The following is an 18177-nucleotide window of genomic DNA, read 5'->3' as shown; positions in this document are numbered from 1 at the left end:
ACGGATTCGTGTGCTGATTTTCGACACGGATACGAGATATCTGACATGTCAACACCTAAAAACCTAGAAATAGTAGCACACTCATACACATACATATACATAAAGTTACTGGCACTTCTAACAATACATTTAAAAGTGTCTAAAGAAATGTCGACACGGGTGTCATGTCGGACACGACACGACACGGGTGTCAGCAATAAATTCAAAGTGTCTGCTAAATCATAGGTGTAGCATCAAATCTGCACTCACAAACCAGTGAAGGAGTTGAGAAGAGATAGGGATGCTAAAATTACATTGCAATTTCATCATACTGCAACCATTTAGTGAATTTCATAGGATTCAAGTACAATCCAATGAACCAAGAATGAGATTCTGGGTATCCGACATAATATCCTCATCAATCTCTGGTCATTTGGTGCTGTTTAGTTAGGCTAGGAGAGGGAGAGTGGGCCTTAATCCTAGGGAGTGGTTGAAGGGAAAGAATGATAGCAAGGCAACTGGTGCTGAGCGCACAAAACAATCACATTAGACTTGCTGAACTATGGAACTTTGGTATATAGAAGCAAAACAAGGTTAATGAAAATCCTCAAATGATCTATCTACAGATATTCGAGTAGTAGGACGATCATTGGATATGAGCTGTGGCTATCAGTTCCAGGACACATGGGAAAAATAATGTCTGTCAGCATATATAATGTGTCACTTCTTTGATCCAAGGACAAACTATAGATTGATAATGAATTCTAGTCGTAACAACAACTAGTGGTTGATGACGGTACATGGATTATATCGGTATAGTTAGCTTGCTTGAGCATTGGACTGGTGCAAAAGAATGCATCTTTGGCTGCATATTTGACTGGTGTTACAATCATCGTTGTTGGGCATTGGGCGATTCCTTATGGTTTACCTGAAAGCCCGAAAGCCCCACAACAAGTGTAGTCATATGGTACCTGAACTTGTGGCCATCTGCGCGCCGTGGCAACCAAAAACCATACTTAAAGGCAGTAGATTATGAGAACTATGGAACTACAACACTAGGTAACATTTCAAAGGTTCTTTTATATAATTTCCCTTAAATACCAACTATTAACCCTATTGGGGCTGTTCACCATGGGGATAGAAATCCTTGGATAAGCTGTTCATGGGATTGGCTATCCTGCTTAAATAGTTTATCTTGAAATTATCTTGTCAGATGTTCACCAATTTTGTTATGGTAATATTTTATCCAAGAACAAACATAGACGTGAACATAGAATAGCAAGTTACCCTAAGTTAAAATAAACCCTGGCTTGCCATTCCCATGGTGAACAGCCCCATTAAGTTATAATAGCATACAATAGTTTAGTTTGGTGATTAAATACCAAGAATCTCTCCTCATTCCTACTTAGTTATCTCTATCACCAATTCACCATAGCATGCTCATTTTGCTTTACAAGAGAATGGCTATAATACAATGCTCAGCCAAGCAAATTGCCGTTTTGTTGGTGCTGGCTGCTGTACAGGTGGGGCTATTGCTCGGTGATTTAGATTGTTCATCTGGTGGGCTCCTTCATGGAGAGGCTATGCCCCAGACCTCTCCCTCATATGATTATAAAAGGATGCTAACCATTTTATAGCGTAGCATCAATTGCTTAGCATTAAAAAATACATGAGGCTCCCGCAATTGCTTAGCATTACCATTCAATAAAAAAAATTACTTAGCATGATTCTTTTTTTGGTAAAATGGGTCTTAATGCTTTGAATGGACAAATAAGGGCGGTGGGGAATAGTTGATGATAAATTTTGATGCAGCAGAAGACAAGATTAATTTATAATTATGCGAATGCATGCATGTCGTCAAATAAATTACTTACGACTTGAAAAAAAAATGACATAACTTGCTTCTGTATCCATGATTCAAGCTCGAGACAACAATATATAATAACAGTTTTGATACTAAGAAAATGGTTTTATTCTCTTGTGACTATGGCCTTCAAAATGCAGAGAAAAAGCTCCTTCAAAATGCAGAGAAAAAGCGTCCACCCCCTCGTTCAGTGAAATGCAGTAAATCCATCCCTCTTCCACTTGAGGCGAGGTTGTAAGCTGGGGTTGGATTTCCCTTGGGGTTTGGTCCATGGGAACTTGTGTTTGGCGATCTTTCGTTTCTTTGCTGCTACACCCATGGAATCTCCATAACCCTACAAAAAATGAAAATGAAGAACTTGAATAAGGAAATCTTGCAATGACAAGCCTACTCAAATGACCAACATCTAAGAATGAGAACCTCATTCACTGAAAAGTTCAAATCGCGTAGGAAATTTAGTCAAATAAAAATTCCAAGCTCAAACTAAGATCACTGTAATGTGTACATTGTCTGTCTAGGCGAAAACTAAATAGGGACAAGGAATTAGAACCTTATTTCATGAAACTTACAGAATGTCACCCATTTTCACTCTTTCTTTTGCTAGGTAAGCAAATGCATTTAGAAAAACAAGGGGGGCAAATATAACAAGATCTTCTATATAGAAGAGTGCATAGGCATAGGGGACTGAGAATGGCATCAGCAAAACAAAAAAGACTGCCCTTTTTCATACGAGTCTTGTAACTTGCTGGCAACAGTTTTGACATTGTTCTTATAGCATGATAATTCCAACACTAAGCATGGCTAGTTTCTTGCTAGGGCATATTTTATCATTTTGGGGTAAAATATGGGATCATCATCTCTATCATTCAACAGGAGGAAACCAATCATGTTTATAATAAAATACTGAAGCTACCATTCAAAAAAAATAAAAATAAAAAATAAAATACTGAAGTTCTGTGCATAAACCTTCTCTACCATCCAATGTTGCTTATACCCACAGGATGGGATTTTGTTCAAAAACTAACTATGATATTAAAACCATCAATCAGACAGTTGATCGGATGGTTAGGAAATCAATTTCCTCTTTAAAAAACAAAACTTTTGTTTCTATGATGGAAAACGTTCGTGTTTTTTAAATGAGACTGACCACCTTAACTCTGTAATCATATTGAATGTATCACACAAAAGACTGGTTTCTGTTCTTTCCTGACACCAGTCAACAAGGTTAAAGACTAGTACAAAACAGTGACAACTTAGTGGTTTGAAACTGTTATATTCTGTTATTGTAACTCAGGGGAATGATATAATCAGATGCTAACAAAATTACATGTGGCTCATATTTATTGTGATTGGCATTGTATATGTAGTGGACCCTCACATCGTGTATGGGGGTGACTGAAATGCACAAATCACAACACATTTGTGTAACATCATATTTTGTTGACATCTAAGTGTCTGTCATTTTGTTGGAATTTTTTGAGCACTTCAAGGTTCAGGTCACGGGTGAGCCTTGGCGCAATGGTAAGGTTGCTCCATTGTGACCTGGTGGTCATGGGTTCGAGTCACGGAAACAGCCTCTCTGCAAAGCAGGTCTCTGCAAAGCAGGGCTAAGGCTGCATACATCTAGCCCTCCCCAGACCCCGCAATGGCAGGAGCCTCGTGCACTGGGCTGCCTTGAAGGTTCAGGTCAAGTTAAAAAAACCATTCTAGTTTTCAGAGCAATGTAGCTTTGGGTCAAGTTAAAGACCAGTCTAGTTTTTAGAGCAATGTTGCTAATCTTAAAATTTCAAACCTGGAGACAAAGCCCTTCTTCGACATCACAAATGGGGTAATCTTCAGGGCAGCAGTAGATGGTCCCGGTGCAGCATACAGCATTCTCATACGCGCAGCAACCATAGCTAAAGCAGTACCCACCGAACTCAAGAATGCAACAGCAAGTCTCTTCAGCTGGACAATATGAAAGGTCTCCACATTGAACTGGCGAAGGACTAGGTGGCGGAGGTGGAGGTGGTGATGGAGTTGACGGCGGAGGTGGAGGTGGTGATGGAGGTGATGGCGGAGGTGGAGGTGGAGGTGGTGATGGAGGTGATGGCGGTGGTGGAGGAGGTGACGGTGGAGGAGGAGGAGAAGGAGAAGTGGATTCTTTGGTGGGATATGAGGCCATTGCATTGATCGCACAAACACCGTATTCTAAGTCAGTGTTCCTCCTTATGTAAAAGTACCCATCAATCCCCCAGTCTGTTCCCCAAGAGTTCTTCACTATCCAGTAGTCTTCGTTGTTTTCGGAAGAATAACCCACGATGAGAACTGCATGGTCGATGTCATCTGGATTGCTCGAGCACGTTCCATCATAGATTCCCTAATACATTGTGTCATTCAGATCAATTCAGTTGTTTTCTATGTTACTAGTATGAAAGTTTTTAGGTGTGTGATACGAGTTAAGTTACATACTCCTGTGTATAGCTGAAAATCAATTGCAGAACCATCCATCCCGACACTGATAGGTTGGGTAACAACAGCGCAGAGAAGAGCACTTTCTTCTTCCTCGACATCTTCATAACCATCAATAGTTACCACTTTGTCTTCCTCCTGATCAACAAAACGATATAAATCAGGTAAAAGAAACACAACAATGAGTTATTTTGTTTCTAAATTTTTCAATAATGATGTTAATTCTGCAAGAAAAAAAAAACATGGTGTATTGGATCTTGTAATTTAAAACATGGGTAAGTTATTATGGTTATTTTCTTCTATGCAGCTATATTTGGGGTTTTTAGCTCATCCATCTGTTTTCTAGTTTAAATTCAGATGTAGGAACTTCATCTTATTCCAATCAGAGAAGTCTTGATGAGGCAAATCCTGTTTTTGATACTCAATTTTATTTTCAGTTTAGTCCTTTGGTCTTCGCCCACAAACTTATCCATGCTAAGATCTGCTATTCTTTCTTCATTTCTAAGCTGAATAAGAGCTTTATTTAAAGGACAAAAAAACTACAGATACAGAATTAGACCAATCATCCAAAGACTAACACAAGAGAGACTAGAAGACAGAAACAAGAAATAGGAGAGGAGAGCCCAAACCAAGGCCACAAACAAACTAAAAATTACATAAATTGGGATTTTAAAGATCTTCTGTTCTCAATCACTCCAACTGAATGAGACAAGAATAGGTATATAGATTGAATAACGGACCTAAGAAATGGGAAACACACTACTTTCTGCCAATCAATTGATGCCAACCAAAACAGAGGAAATGATCCGATGTTTACAAGCCAGAAATTGGATATCATCAATGAGAGGCAAAACTTAAAATGATAGGTAGAAATGAGAAAACTCTAGCAGAGTAACAACGTTTAGTACTCTTACATCGGCCAACATGCAGCCACCTGTAATGATCCAAATCCCTCGGCAAAATTGGGAGAAACTGAGAAAGTTGAGCCAAGATTCTAGAGAAATTCATGAGGAAGTGATCTCGTTTTAGGATCCACTCCGGCATCTAGAAATTGGTCAATCGGTAAAGTTACATGTACTTGGTGTCCCGCCCAAGAATGTGTAGTGTTACAATTATCCTGTGTACAGTTCAATGCACTTAAACTAAGAAAAACCACTATAGCATTTACTATCTTCATGTTTGGGTGGCTGAAACTTCATCTTTGTCTGATGAATTCTTAAAATTAGTACTATCACATTACTGTGGGTCTTATTGGGTATATACCTATATTTAAATATAATGAAGACAGAGAATGTTGTAGAAACTATTAGCTTTATTTCTTCAAAGATTGCTACAAATTCGTAGGAAATCAGACCTTGGTGGTGTTACAGGTTCCATCCACTCCTGTGTAAGGATAATCAGTCTCCGTATCAATTCCTCCGTTCTTTACGACCCACTCGAATGCGTAATCCATGTAGCCTCCTTCACAACCATCATTCGTTGAATCACAATCCACCAGTTCTTGTTCAGATAGGCTGATAAGATCTCCAGTAACTATCGCGTTTATTCCTTCTATAGCACCAGTTGAAGAGAATGACCAACAGCTCCCTTTGAAAATTACACCAAAGCTGATTAGGAAACTGAAACTAAGATACAACTTTTTTTTATCCTTGTTTTGTAATTTGTAACCGTTTCATTGGCTCATACAGTTCATTGGGAATCATTAAAGTTTAAACAGCTAATAACAAAATTCTGAATAAAGGAGGGAGGGTGTTTGGTATCAAAACAGGGGGTCTAAGTATCAGTTTCATCAGTAAATTTCTAAAAACAAAAACAACTCACCGCAGTCGCCTTGATCTTTGACGCCTGTGACAACTCCCTCCTTCCTCCAATCGAGCGAAGAAGGAGCTACACATGTTGCCACCTTCTTGGTCAATTTCTTCTTTGTCGCGGGCTTTGTTACCTTTGACAGATAAAGCTTCTTAAATTCCTCATTACTCAGATCAGCAAACTTGTTTAGCCCGACGACATGGCTGGACAATCCTCTATTCGCACTCCTCTCAATTATGTAAGCTAGATTCTTCCTAAAATTCTCAAACCTCTTCTCCTTCACTCCAGAATGTGCATAAATCTTGTTGTGCTTCTCCCTCCATAGCTCGAAGATCTCTGCCACTCGAGAGTTTGGCGTGATATCATTGGGGTCGTAACCAACTATAGAGAATTCACTATGGATACATAGACCAAGGCCTGAAATGGAGGCCCACAACAAGAAGAGGAGCACAGACTCAGTTTTCCGGTGACCCATTTTCCAACCAGTGACTGATGAATGATCGTTGGGATTTTGTATATAAATTAGATGGAAGAATGTAGCTACCATTCAACACCCTTCTAAGAGCCATTGACTGTGTTTTCATCTCATGGATACCCTTTGTTTCATAATATGAGATATTTTGAATATTTGAATGGACCGACTAAAATATCCTTTGAAAACTGCAAATGGGTTCAAGCCCACTTAAGGGAAAAAAGGGCTTTTAGCTCACATGAATGGAGGATGTTATGGCAATTTAGAGGGGTGTATCCATCAATTCAGGGGTTGGTTTTGCTAATTCATTGAAAGGAGAAGTATTTTCCTAAATAAAGTGTACGTGGTGGGGCAAATGACCAATGAAAACCTCGTGGTAGTTCTTGGTCTACCTTCACATTCTAGTCTACCTAACAGTCTGGTGAAGTAAGCTGGGAAGGGGAGCTGAGAGAAAAGCAATATTTATCTTTGATGTTTTACTGTAGAATGCTAGTGCCACTCTCCCATCACAATCTTTCTATTTCATTCCCCATGCATGGTACACGTGGCACATAGTTTGTGATTTTTTAATGAGATTGCGTGGGAATTCTGTGCCCATGCCCTACAGATGATCTTAAACCATTCGAAAACATAAATCTTAATTCTTGGTATTTGAAGCCTTGATCGAGTGGGTGGGATCTCAGTTCGGCATGAAACCAGATATTCCCACATGTACTGGATATCAATGACTAAAGTCAAGTATAGTTAGTCTAATGTAAAATGAGATTGGATTATTTCGATAATGGCACTCCTCAATCAATTAAACACTTGTTTGATTTGCTGTTGATAGATTTAGGTTACGACAGTAAGTCGTTAAGTCGTAACGAGCAATTATATGATGCCAGATCGGGCAAGACCGTGAAAAAAGCGCCACCCTTAATATTTGATCCAACAGCAGCCCCTTAAAAAGATGAAAAAAGGGGCTGTTGTTGGATCAAATATCAAGGGTGGTGCTTTTTCCAAGGGCATGCCCGATCGAGCATCATATAAAAAATCAGTTGTAACAGCTTTCCGCTTTCAACACCTAATTGAAAAGGCCGGTATAAAAGCAAGATGATAAATTCTCACCCCTTGTTGGATGATTCGCGCCCCTAGCGTAAAAAAGCTTCAGACTTAACGCTTTCTTATGTCAATTCATGTTAAAGGGGTGCGAATCATCCTTTAGGGGGTGCGAATTTATCACCTCCGTTAAACTATATAGCACGACTACTTTCATGCACCAGACCATTAGGGAGGGGGAGATGGCTGGGGATCCATTGGGCTGGGCCAAGCATTTGTCAGAAAAGTGAAGGGGTAACCCAAATCCTATCTCAAAAAATTATATCAAGGTGCGGGAAGAAAATCAATTGTACTAGTTGAGGAATCAATTGGAGCAGCAAAACCCAAAAGAGTTTAAGAGCTCGACCAACAAATTATGTCTAAAACATCAATTATACAGGTTGAGGGTTGAAGATGCAAGAAGCTGAAAATCTTCTAAAATATATGAACGTATTCAATGGAATCTTAGATCAGCTTCACAAAATTGATTTCAATGTAGGAGAATAATACGTGGTTATTTTGTTTGTTGTCCCACTACCTGGTTCAGATTGCATTGCCCTTCGAAAAACGAGGGTGCAGCAGGAAAAGATTGCACATCACTCCTATCTAAAGTGATGAGGAGGGAGTCTAATCATGAGGACAATCAATATCGTATTTTGATTGCTCGATTGAGTTAAAAAATTGAATAAATAGATAGCCTAGAAGGGGATCTAGGGTTAGCGAAATATACGTTCAATGCTTCCATTGTAAGTAATTTGGCCACTTGAAGTAGGACTATCCAAGGTAGACCTGGCAAACGGCCGGGCCGGACCGGGTTTGACCCGGCCCGTACAGGTCCGGGTCAAAATGACCCGGAAAATTTTACGGGTCATTGAGCTTGGACCTGCACCCGGCCCATACGGGCCAGGTCGACCCGTGGGTCATCCGGATTTTTGACGTATTTTTTTTAAGATTTTTTTTTTGTATATGGATTCGTAGCCACCTTCGCGGAGGCTACTTTTCGGCTTGTCGCCCATCCTTTGCTGCAAAGATCGGCAGAAGTACGATTTGCGCAAAGGTGGCTAGCAATATATAATAATCATGCGGGTACTAAGTTTTAAATGAAAAATTACGGAAAAATGGAAGTAAAGTAGAAAAATTACAAAAAAAAACACCAACAAAATGTATTAAAATATGATAATTACCAAAAAAACTACAAAGAAAATTAAAAAATTATGACAATTACGGAAAAAAAAATTCAAAAAAAAAAAAAACTTTTGTACTTCTCTATGGGCACCCGCGGGTCAATTTCAAACGGGTCACGGATTAGTGACTCGGACCCGGAATTTACGGGAGGGCCGGGTGGACTCGCGGGTCCGGGTCACTTTTTGCCAGGTCTAATCCAAAGGGATTTGCTAGCGTCCATCGAAAAATGCATTTCACACATGGTCTGTCGCATGTCAGAGCAGCCACAGAGGCTCACTTTTCAGCAGATTTTGTTATCATTCACGAGGTGGCTGTTCTGAAATGCGACAGGCCATGTGCAAAATGCCTTTTGCGATGGACGCTAGCAAATCCCCTATCCAAATCATGCCGACAAGATGGAGAGTGATAACAATTTTGATATATAGTACTGTAGTAGGGGTGATGGATGAGCAAAATGAGATTGTTGGATGAGTGGATTTTAGATTTTGGTAGTTTTTGTAACGCGTGATCTTGGATGGAAAATATTGATAGTTTATAAATTACGAGAGAGTATGACATGTATAATATCATGATGTGACAAGTCTACTTGTAATTTCACTGGTGTTAGGATAGTGAAGATGAAGATCTTCAATGTAGTCGTTTACACTTTGGGCGATGTGGAATATTGTCCTAAAGATGTATGCGTTATGTGATTGCTCCATGGATTGTGGTGTTAAGTGGAGTCATGAAAATCACACATTGTTGCATGCACCTAATGGAGTAAGAGAATTGTGATGGTATGTATTGTCTGAAAACAATGGTTAGTAGTATTTATGTGATCTCGATGGGTGGAAGATGCCCTGCTTGTGTGGTGTCATTTTGCAGTTGGGTCCAGGGACGCGCGTGTGTGATTTGTTTCCACATTCCAGAGGATGGTGAGATTGTAGTAGATATGTGTGATCAAGTAAGCAATATTTTGATACATTACAAAAGAGTATGACATGTATAATATCACCATGTGACTGAGTCTACTTGGTATTGGGATTGTGAAAATCAAGATGTTTCATGTAGTGATTTGCACTATGGGTGGTGTGGAATATATCCCAAAGATGAAAAGAAATTTAATATCCCTTAGCTGGTTGGTCCATGGATTGTAGCCTTGTAGGTGCTATGTGGAGTCATGAAAATCACACGCGACCCAATGGAGGAAGGGAAATGTGATTATATGTATCATTTGGAGAAGGAGATTATCATGGCTCCAGCCCATTATGGAAACCTTAGATTCCTACTTAGAATAGGAAGTAAGGAAAGAGAGGAAACCTATTTGAAAAAGGAAATAGGAAAGAGAATCGTGTGTGACATGTTGATTGTGGAAGACGAAAAAAAATAAAAAACCACGAGAAAAAATAGTACAGAAAAAAGTGTGTTTTTCTTGTTTTTTGCCGGTGCGTTCTCCACAAAGTTTGAAGCTATTCGGAAGCCAAATTGATCCCGGTTTGAAGCATCTTGAAGAAGAAGTGGAGCATATTACAACAGGACTATTCTCACAGGGGCAACGCTTGTAGGTTTCTTTGTTCTTTGATTCACACACAAACGGGAAGACCTTGCATCCCAACAGTGGCAGAGTGACCATTGGAATAAATTTTAATGATTATGGAATTTCATACTTAATCATTAGATAAACATATGATGAGTTGTTATCTCTCTCTCATAAACTGCAAGTAACTGATCAGTTTCACCAATGGAATAAATTTTAATTATTAAGAAATTTACTCCTTAATGAGTTGCTCTATGCAAAGAAGGGGTAAGGTGGCGTACATCTAGCCCTCCCCAAAACCCGCAACGGCGGGAGCCTCGTGCACTGGGCCGCCCTTTTTATAATGAGTCGCTCTCTCTATTTGACTACTAAAGTTGGGAGTCATTTTTGTTAGGTTAATAAACTAATATGCATCAATAACTTCTTCTTGTGAAACAACCAATTACTCCAAAAGCTTAAGCTGTTGGAGAAGGCGTTATTTAATCTTGTTTACTTTAACACCTCCCCCTCATGTGGCCCCACTTTTAAGGGTTGACCTACACGTGGCACATGTGGCCTCTCTTTCTAGGTTACTCATTACATGTGGATTTCTTAATATCAAAGAGTTTTGAAGCCAGGACCTTTGCTTTGGTACCCTGTGAAACAACTAATTACTCCAAAAGCTTAAGCCGTTGGAGAAGGCGTTATTTAATATTTTATACTTTAACAGTTCTAAGATGGTCCAATCCACTCCTTGATGCAGGAGCATCCCCTTGGAATCTCTACATTGGCCCTTCCATGCTCGTAGTGTAGTAGTTTTAGCATTTGATGCATTAGCCTAGTGGTAGGTTGGTGAATTTGATCATTTTACATGTCTTTTGTGTCTTTTGGTTTAAGTAGGGGTAGTTTGGTTATTTTAGCATCACTCATGGTATTTTGGTCATTTGATATCAGTTAGGGGCATTAGTGTCATTTTACTTTGTAATTGGCTATAAATAGCCATTCCCTCTCATTTGTAAGAAGTTGCTGAGTTTGAAATTGAGTAGAGATTCTTTTTTTGGAGAGGTTTGGGAGAGTTCTCTCTTCTCATCTATTTTTGTTTTCTTTCTTGTGAAATTGGAAACAAGATTAGGTTTTTTCTAATCATTTCTCCTTTTTCTTCACTTTACATCTTGTTTCATGCAAGATTTATCCCTGATTTTATATTTCTTGCATCCCTTGCAAGAATCGACACTTTCCATTGAAGATCCGATCCTTTCCCAAAGATTGATGAAGGCGCTTCCGCGGCCACCTACATCACACCTCCCCTCACGTGTGGCACCACTTTTTAGGGTTGACCTACACGTGGCACATGTGGCCTCTCTTTCTAGGTTACTCATTACATGTGGATTTCTTAATATCAAAGAGTGTTGAAGCCAGGACCTTTGCTTTGGTACCCTGTGAAACAACCAATTACTCCAAAAGCTTAAGCCGCTGGAGAAGGCGTTTTTTAATATTTTATACTTTAACAGTTCTAAGATGGTCCTATCCACTGCTTGGTGAAATTAGTTTGTATCGGGAACAGTTTTCACTACAGGAAAAAAAAAGGGTCTTTTACAGCTGTGCTTATATAAGCCCACTTTATCCGCCGGTGTAATTTTCACTGGGGATAAGCGGTGGTTTACCATCTGCCGGTAAATGAGCGATTCCTAAAGGCTTCACCAATGGACATTCAAAGACCGACGGTGTATACATGTCATTACCGCCGCCAAAATCAGTATAAAGTCGATCAGTATAAAGTCGAAATATGCCACATTCACCGGGGGGGTCAAGAACCCGGTGAAATGTTATTATCTAGAAATAATATATAATAGAAATAAGTTCTTCCACTATTTGGTTAAAATAGACTGAAATGCGAAATTCACCAGCAGTTATGATTCCAGGTGAAATTCTATTGTCTAGAAATAATAGATAATAGAAATAAGTTCTTCCACTATTGTTTGGCTAAAATTCTATTTTTAAGAAATAAGTTCTTCCACTATTTGGTTAAAACCATGTGAACCCCGTTTAGTGTTTATGCTGCTCACCAAGGCTCTAATTGTTTTGGATTTTGAGAATCGATTATGAACCAAAACAGTTTATTGGACTCGTAATTGTGAATAATCAGTTTTGGACTCAAATCGATTCTCAATATCCAAAACGAACATGGCTTACGATTTTCAATGTAATACAGTAGGCATGTAATAAGTAATAGAGGGCGAAAAAAAGCTCGATGTCCTCTGCTGTGACAAGAAAGAGAGCTCGCATCCCCACAAAATGTAAAAAATCAGGTGAAAATACCCCATTCTTCGGTCATTTTCACTGTCGTCTTAATCTTCTGAACAGGATCCCGTTTTAGAAGTGTTTTCCAGAGTAGTATAAATTTTCTATAATCTGAAATAAAATTTTGAGGAGACAACTTAGTTCCCCAATTAATTAGTAAGTAGTAATCTACCGGACAATGGAAAGTCGAGAAATTATGGAAAAGATTTTCCTATCAATACTTTTGCTAAAAAGTTCCTCCACAATCCAATCAGGTTCTTAGGCCCAATTTGGATTGCAAGAAAAGCATTTCTAACAGAAAAGATTTTCTCAGGGAATTTTTTTTCTTCCCATAATTTAAAGATGATAGATTACTGTTAATTTAGAGGGATATCATCATAAATTGAGGGTCCCCTCTAAATAAAAATTCAATAGGGTAATTTGAATAGGGTTGGTTCAAAGTTATCTCTTTTCATGTGTATGAGGAGGAAATGTTAGAAATCTTTTTTCCTTTGCAAACTTTTCCATAAATTTCCTGCTATCCAAACAGGGCCTTAATTAAGTTAAAATCTTGTATTGTAATAGGCCAGTCTAGTTTTCCCATTGTATAGTCTTTAGAGATAAGAATGGCTATAAGGTTTCTAATAGTTAAATAAACATTTACATTTATAAGGTTTTAAACATCCTAGCCATCCAAGTTTTCCCAATATATAGTATAGAATAAGTCGCATAATAATAATTACAAATGCAATATTATAGGTTCTATTTCTATCATCTCTTCACAATTATTAGCTTTGATATTCCCGAATCCTACCTCCTACCCTCAATTACTAATTTTTAATGCCAAATTAATGTTATTAATAATCATTAAATCCCTAACTCTAATAGTATCAAGTCTTTAGTCTTAGAAATCAAGATACTTGATTTAACATATTCAAAGCCTTAAAAACTATATAATTTGAATTTGTTGCCTGTTAAAGTATAAAAGATAAATAACGCCTCTCTCCAACAGCTTGAGCTTTTGGAGAAGTTGGTAAGTTAACATGGTTTCAGAACCAAAGGTCTCGAGTTCAACCCTCCCGGATAGCAAAAAATCCACATGCGATGGTCGGCCCAAAGTGGGACCACATGTGCCACTTGTTTGCCAAGTGGGTGACACGTGAGGGGGAGTGTTAAAGTATAAAAGATAAATAATACCTTTCTCCAACCGCTTAAGCTTTTGGAGATGTTGGTAAGTTAACTTCCAATTGCAACTTTCAAACCTACGTACTGTCAGGTATTCAAAAGCAACTTCATAAAGAAAAGAAGTCTTCTTAAAAGAATCCTACAAAAGGATAATCCTGATTAACTTATACAATATTGCTGTTGTAAACAACGATGGGGAAAATGAATCTTTGTTAAACAAATGAGATGGAAATTGGCCTATAAAAGTAAATTAAAATAACTGGAAATTCTATCAAGGAAAACGAAAAGGAGACATACACATGAAGAATATTAGACAGACTATAATCACCTTTCCCACATGGTTTAAGGTTTTGCTCCTCTCACGATCTTAAGTTACAAGAGAGAGAGGAGAGCTACACTGCTCAAAAGATGGAAAAGAAAAGGTTTATTAGGGTTTTTACTTATGATGTTTTATAATATTGCAAATGGATGGTTTTCAAATGTAAAATACCAAAACTGTCATAAAGAAAATAGCTATTTATTATACTTTTAAAAATGATCTTATTAAACAGAAAATCATCCCTTAGTTTTTAATCATTTTCTCATGTAATTAATTTAAATATAGTAATTAATAATCATCTTTGTGAGGAATTTTCTTTTCTACAAGACAAGTTTCCAATGAACCGGTGGTTTCCTAGATTTAGGAAACAATGCATTTAGGAATCTACGCATTTTCTATATTCGGAAAATGGTGTGTTTCTAATTTAGCAAATGATATGTGCATTTTCTACTTGTCATACATTTTCGGTCTCATAAGACAATCCATTAATGCCCTGAATTCCTCATGGAATCCAGTTAATTCTGCATTCTTGGTTGCTTAGCTAGTCTATAACAAACTTGAGCCCCCAATTACAGTAACTCACTCATAAATTTTCGTGGTCGAAATATTTCAACCTAAGAATTAAGGAAATGTATACCCAATTAAACAATAGGGGAAGAATTCTATCATTTTATGTATTATATATAATTTTTATGATACTTCTCAATATCTTTTTTCAAAACAAAAATCCTGAATAATTCAAGAGCATTTTCCGAATTTCAAATGTTTGTACCCCAATTAATCCCAATCCAAAATTGTAAATATGCTTCAAACTTGTAATTAGGCTTTTACCTAACAGTAATTTGCTCAAATCCTGAGAAGTGCCACTGATTAGCTGATTATGACAGGAGTGTTAAGTGGTTGATGTTTTTTTTTTTTGAAAACTTTGCAACCCTTGTCAAAGAAAAAAAAAACTTTCTTACACATGATGAAACAAAGAGGGTTGACTAGTTTGACACAAGCTGTGTTTTCCTATCATTTTCCATTACCAATATCAAAACAAGGGAGAGAGCAAAAACCATCAGGGAGAATATACAAAATAAAAAAACAGGAATATAAGAAGTTACCTTCTGTTACTTATCTTTACTTTACAAAAGTTATCACAAGTAACTTATAATTGGTACCAAAATATTCACATGTATGAGAGACATAAGATAGAGCTAGAGAGGTGTTCAACTGGTTTAAGTGTTTGATGATGCAGATGCCATCTTCTCTGAGATCCTAGCCAACGACTTAAGGTTGCATCCAACGATAGTATCAGCAAAAAGGCATGTCTCCTCCTTTGTACTTCCCGATGGCACGTCGACTACATATGACTCTATAACGACTGTACCTCCCTCAGATGACTCGTGAAGTGTCATTGTAGACTGATAGTTGGACAGCCTATGGTCTCCCCCGACAATACTAAAGATTATGACATGAGAATCGTCGTCGAGGAAATCAAGCCGCTCGGTGCTAGTCACCGCTGGCAGCCCCGACACGACACGAACCTCTCTCATGCTCCCAATCTCGCCATTTCCGGCACTCATTATGCAGCTTTTGATGAAGTGCTTGTAGGCTTGAGGGTTGTCAAAGCGACGGACAAGGGACCATACCAGGGACAGCGGTGCGAGGATGGTTTGGACCAGGGTCGAGCTGCACTGGTGTGGCAAGAGGACGTGGTTGTGGTACTGGCCAGACATTTCTAGTGTGTTGGGTCTTTGGGCTTGGTTGAAGGGCATTCTCTGGTTAAGTTTTTCTTTCTCCTTTTATCTTACTGTCTTTGAAGAGGAGAAGGTGGTTTTTTTCTATTTCTCTTTCTTTTTTCTTCTGTTTGCCTGTTTCGTTGTATGTTTTTGGGGTGGTTGGTGAGAGCTTAAATAAGGATGGTCTGTGCTAAAATTAGTAAAAATTTTGGCTTCTTGCTTAAGAGTTGGGTGGATTTTGTTTATCGTCCACTTGCCTGTGGTGACAGGCAGAGGAAGAAAAGAAATTTGTCCTGTAGTTACTTTGATAGGTTTTGTCCTCATCTCTCTCACTCTCTCTCTCTCTCTCTCTCTCATTTCTAAGGGTGGGTAATACCAGTGCAATTGTCCACTGTTTGCATGGTTTTTCTTGGATTTCTCGTAAGCAATGGGCCCCAGTAAATCTGGAAGCAATTGTAATTTAGGTGAGAATTTAATCTTTTAATATTGCAGTTTACAATCTAAAAAGGCCCCAAATACATCTAAATAATTAGTGTAGCCATTTTATAGGAAATGCTATTCTTTCCTAGTATAGAATACAACTTGGTGAAGAAATTTCTAGCCGTAATCTTAGAAATTAAATTACTAGAGGAAAGTTGGTCAAGAGACAAATTGTGTTTTACTGTACCTTTTTTAACGTAACCTGAGATTGACACTATGGGGCTAAGGTTGAAGAACAAAACCTTGACCAAATGAGTTAGGGGTTAGCCCCTTTTGCTTTGGATTTTGAGTCCAAAACTGATAATTGGAGTCCAATGACCATTTTTGGACTTATTATCAATTTCATGTTCCAAAATTGTTCCCTGCAATTCTCAAAATCCTAAGGAGCCGTTTGGGTATCAAAAAATATTTTAAAATCTTGAAATTTCCTCAAAATCCTGGATGAGAGACCAGAGAAGAAGGAGACCCTCTATCGTTTTCTGATTTCTCGGCCCGCTTTTCACAAGCAAGAGAATAGGAGATTGTCCCGTGTTTCCAGGTTTTAAAAATCTTACGATGGGGGAGAGATTTCTAAAACTTGGATCTCTTACTTAAAATCGAAGATGATGGAAAATGATCAAGAATTTTACACCGCTTTCAAACCAAAACAAGGGCGTTAGAATGTTTTTAATGGATAAGACAGTACCGGCAAAGCCAAGACAAACGTGTGACAATACGTCTCAGGGAATATACGAAACACAGAAAATGTCAGACCCCCCTGTGATTATTATTAGAACTCCTTATAACCCCCACCACATTACGCATGCGCCCCCCTTATAACGTGATTTTGATGTCTCTTGCGTTAAAGTTGCCCACTTTTAACATCAAATCACGTTATGAGAGGAGTGTCCACGAAATCCAGAGAGAGTGAAAATATCATCTCCCAAATGTCGGAAAAAACTTTCTTCGATTGTTATTAGCACTTCTATGACTTTGATATAACATTGAAAAATACATACTGTATTGAGTTGGTCTAAAGTGGCTTTAGCACTCAAAGAATGTGTCAAGACGACCTGTTGATTAATAAATAAAAGAAAACGACCTATGCCTTAGTTTGATAATATGACTACTTACTATGTTAAGCATGTTTTTTAGGGAAGTGATATATCCGCCCACTGTCAGTGTTTGTGGCAATCAGGGGCATTGATTTCTTCTGATTGCCACAAACACTGACAGGGGGTGTTCCTGATGATCAAGAGGGGCGGATATATCATTTCCCTTTTTTTATTGGTTATAAATTGCTTTATGATAACTGTAAAGACCTTCAGCCGCTAATTGCAAAAAGTGTAAAATGAAGATAGGACTGTCATTATCGAGAAGAGTAAGTACATATATCAATGAGAAAAGTACGTAATGTGGGCTGATGTTGGGGGAAATTACGGATTGCGTGCATCTTTTAAAACAAAAATGATACACAGTCTAATCTTCAAAATCGGACAAGTTGTTCGTTTTTTTCTGACATGGACAAGTTGTCCGTTTTCATTACTGCCTCTTAAGTTAGAGCGCTTCACGAGGTTTCTTTTGGTTCGTTTCTATCTTGGCCGTCAGAAATAACTAGAGACATATGGATGCTTGACAGGTGTTGAAAAACTTTTTAGAACGTTGACAACCCAAAATCAATCATTATCTTCTCTCACTTCTCTTTTGGCTTAGAAAGGTAACGTTATTGAATACGTCTCTTTTGGCTTAGAATCCTTTCACTTCTCTTTTGGTCCTCACTTCTCTTTTGGGTTATAACGGCAGCGTTATTGAATATGCCTCTTTTGGCTTAGAACGGTGACGTTATTGAATAATGTATTATTCCTCACGTTTCTTTTG

The 18177-nt window shown here is 38.2% G+C and overlaps 2 protein-coding genes across 2 annotated transcripts; both read right to left on the bottom strand.

Annotated features, from left to right (window-relative positions):
* Positions 1 to 1833: 1833 nt before the first annotated feature.
* On the bottom strand, positions 1834 to 6613 carry LOC143860374 (low-temperature-induced cysteine proteinase-like). The gene is made up of 5 exons (XM_077370961.1): positions 6116 to 6613; positions 5649 to 5881; positions 4295 to 4432; positions 3636 to 4202; positions 1834 to 2177 (listed from the first exon to the last, which is right to left on the bottom strand). The coding sequence occupies exons 1-5, from the start codon at positions 6576 to 6578 to the stop codon at positions 2031 to 2033; spliced, it is 1548 nt and encodes a 515-aa protein (XP_077227076.1). The 5' UTR covers positions 6579 to 6613; the 3' UTR covers positions 1834 to 2030.
* An 8491-nt stretch (positions 6614 to 15104) lies between these two features.
* LOC143861093 (abscisic acid receptor PYL12-like) lies at positions 15105 to 15987 on the bottom strand. The gene has a single exon (XM_077371988.1). The coding sequence runs from the start codon at positions 15874 to 15876 to the stop codon at positions 15337 to 15339; it is 540 nt and encodes a 179-aa protein (XP_077228103.1). The 5' UTR covers positions 15877 to 15987; the 3' UTR covers positions 15105 to 15336.
* Between the last annotated feature and the right edge of the window lie 2190 nt (positions 15988 to 18177).

The sequence above is a fragment of the Tasmannia lanceolata genome, unplaced genomic scaffold (genome assembly GCF_043159265.1).
Source record: "Tasmannia lanceolata isolate RefF3 unplaced genomic scaffold, GAP_Taslan_0.1 ptg000037l, whole genome shotgun sequence".
Classification (NCBI taxonomy): domain Eukaryota; kingdom Viridiplantae; phylum Streptophyta; class Magnoliopsida; order Canellales; family Winteraceae; genus Tasmannia; species Tasmannia lanceolata.
Note: the sequence above shows the minus strand (reverse complement) of the source record. Positions and strands in the feature narration are given on the sequence as shown.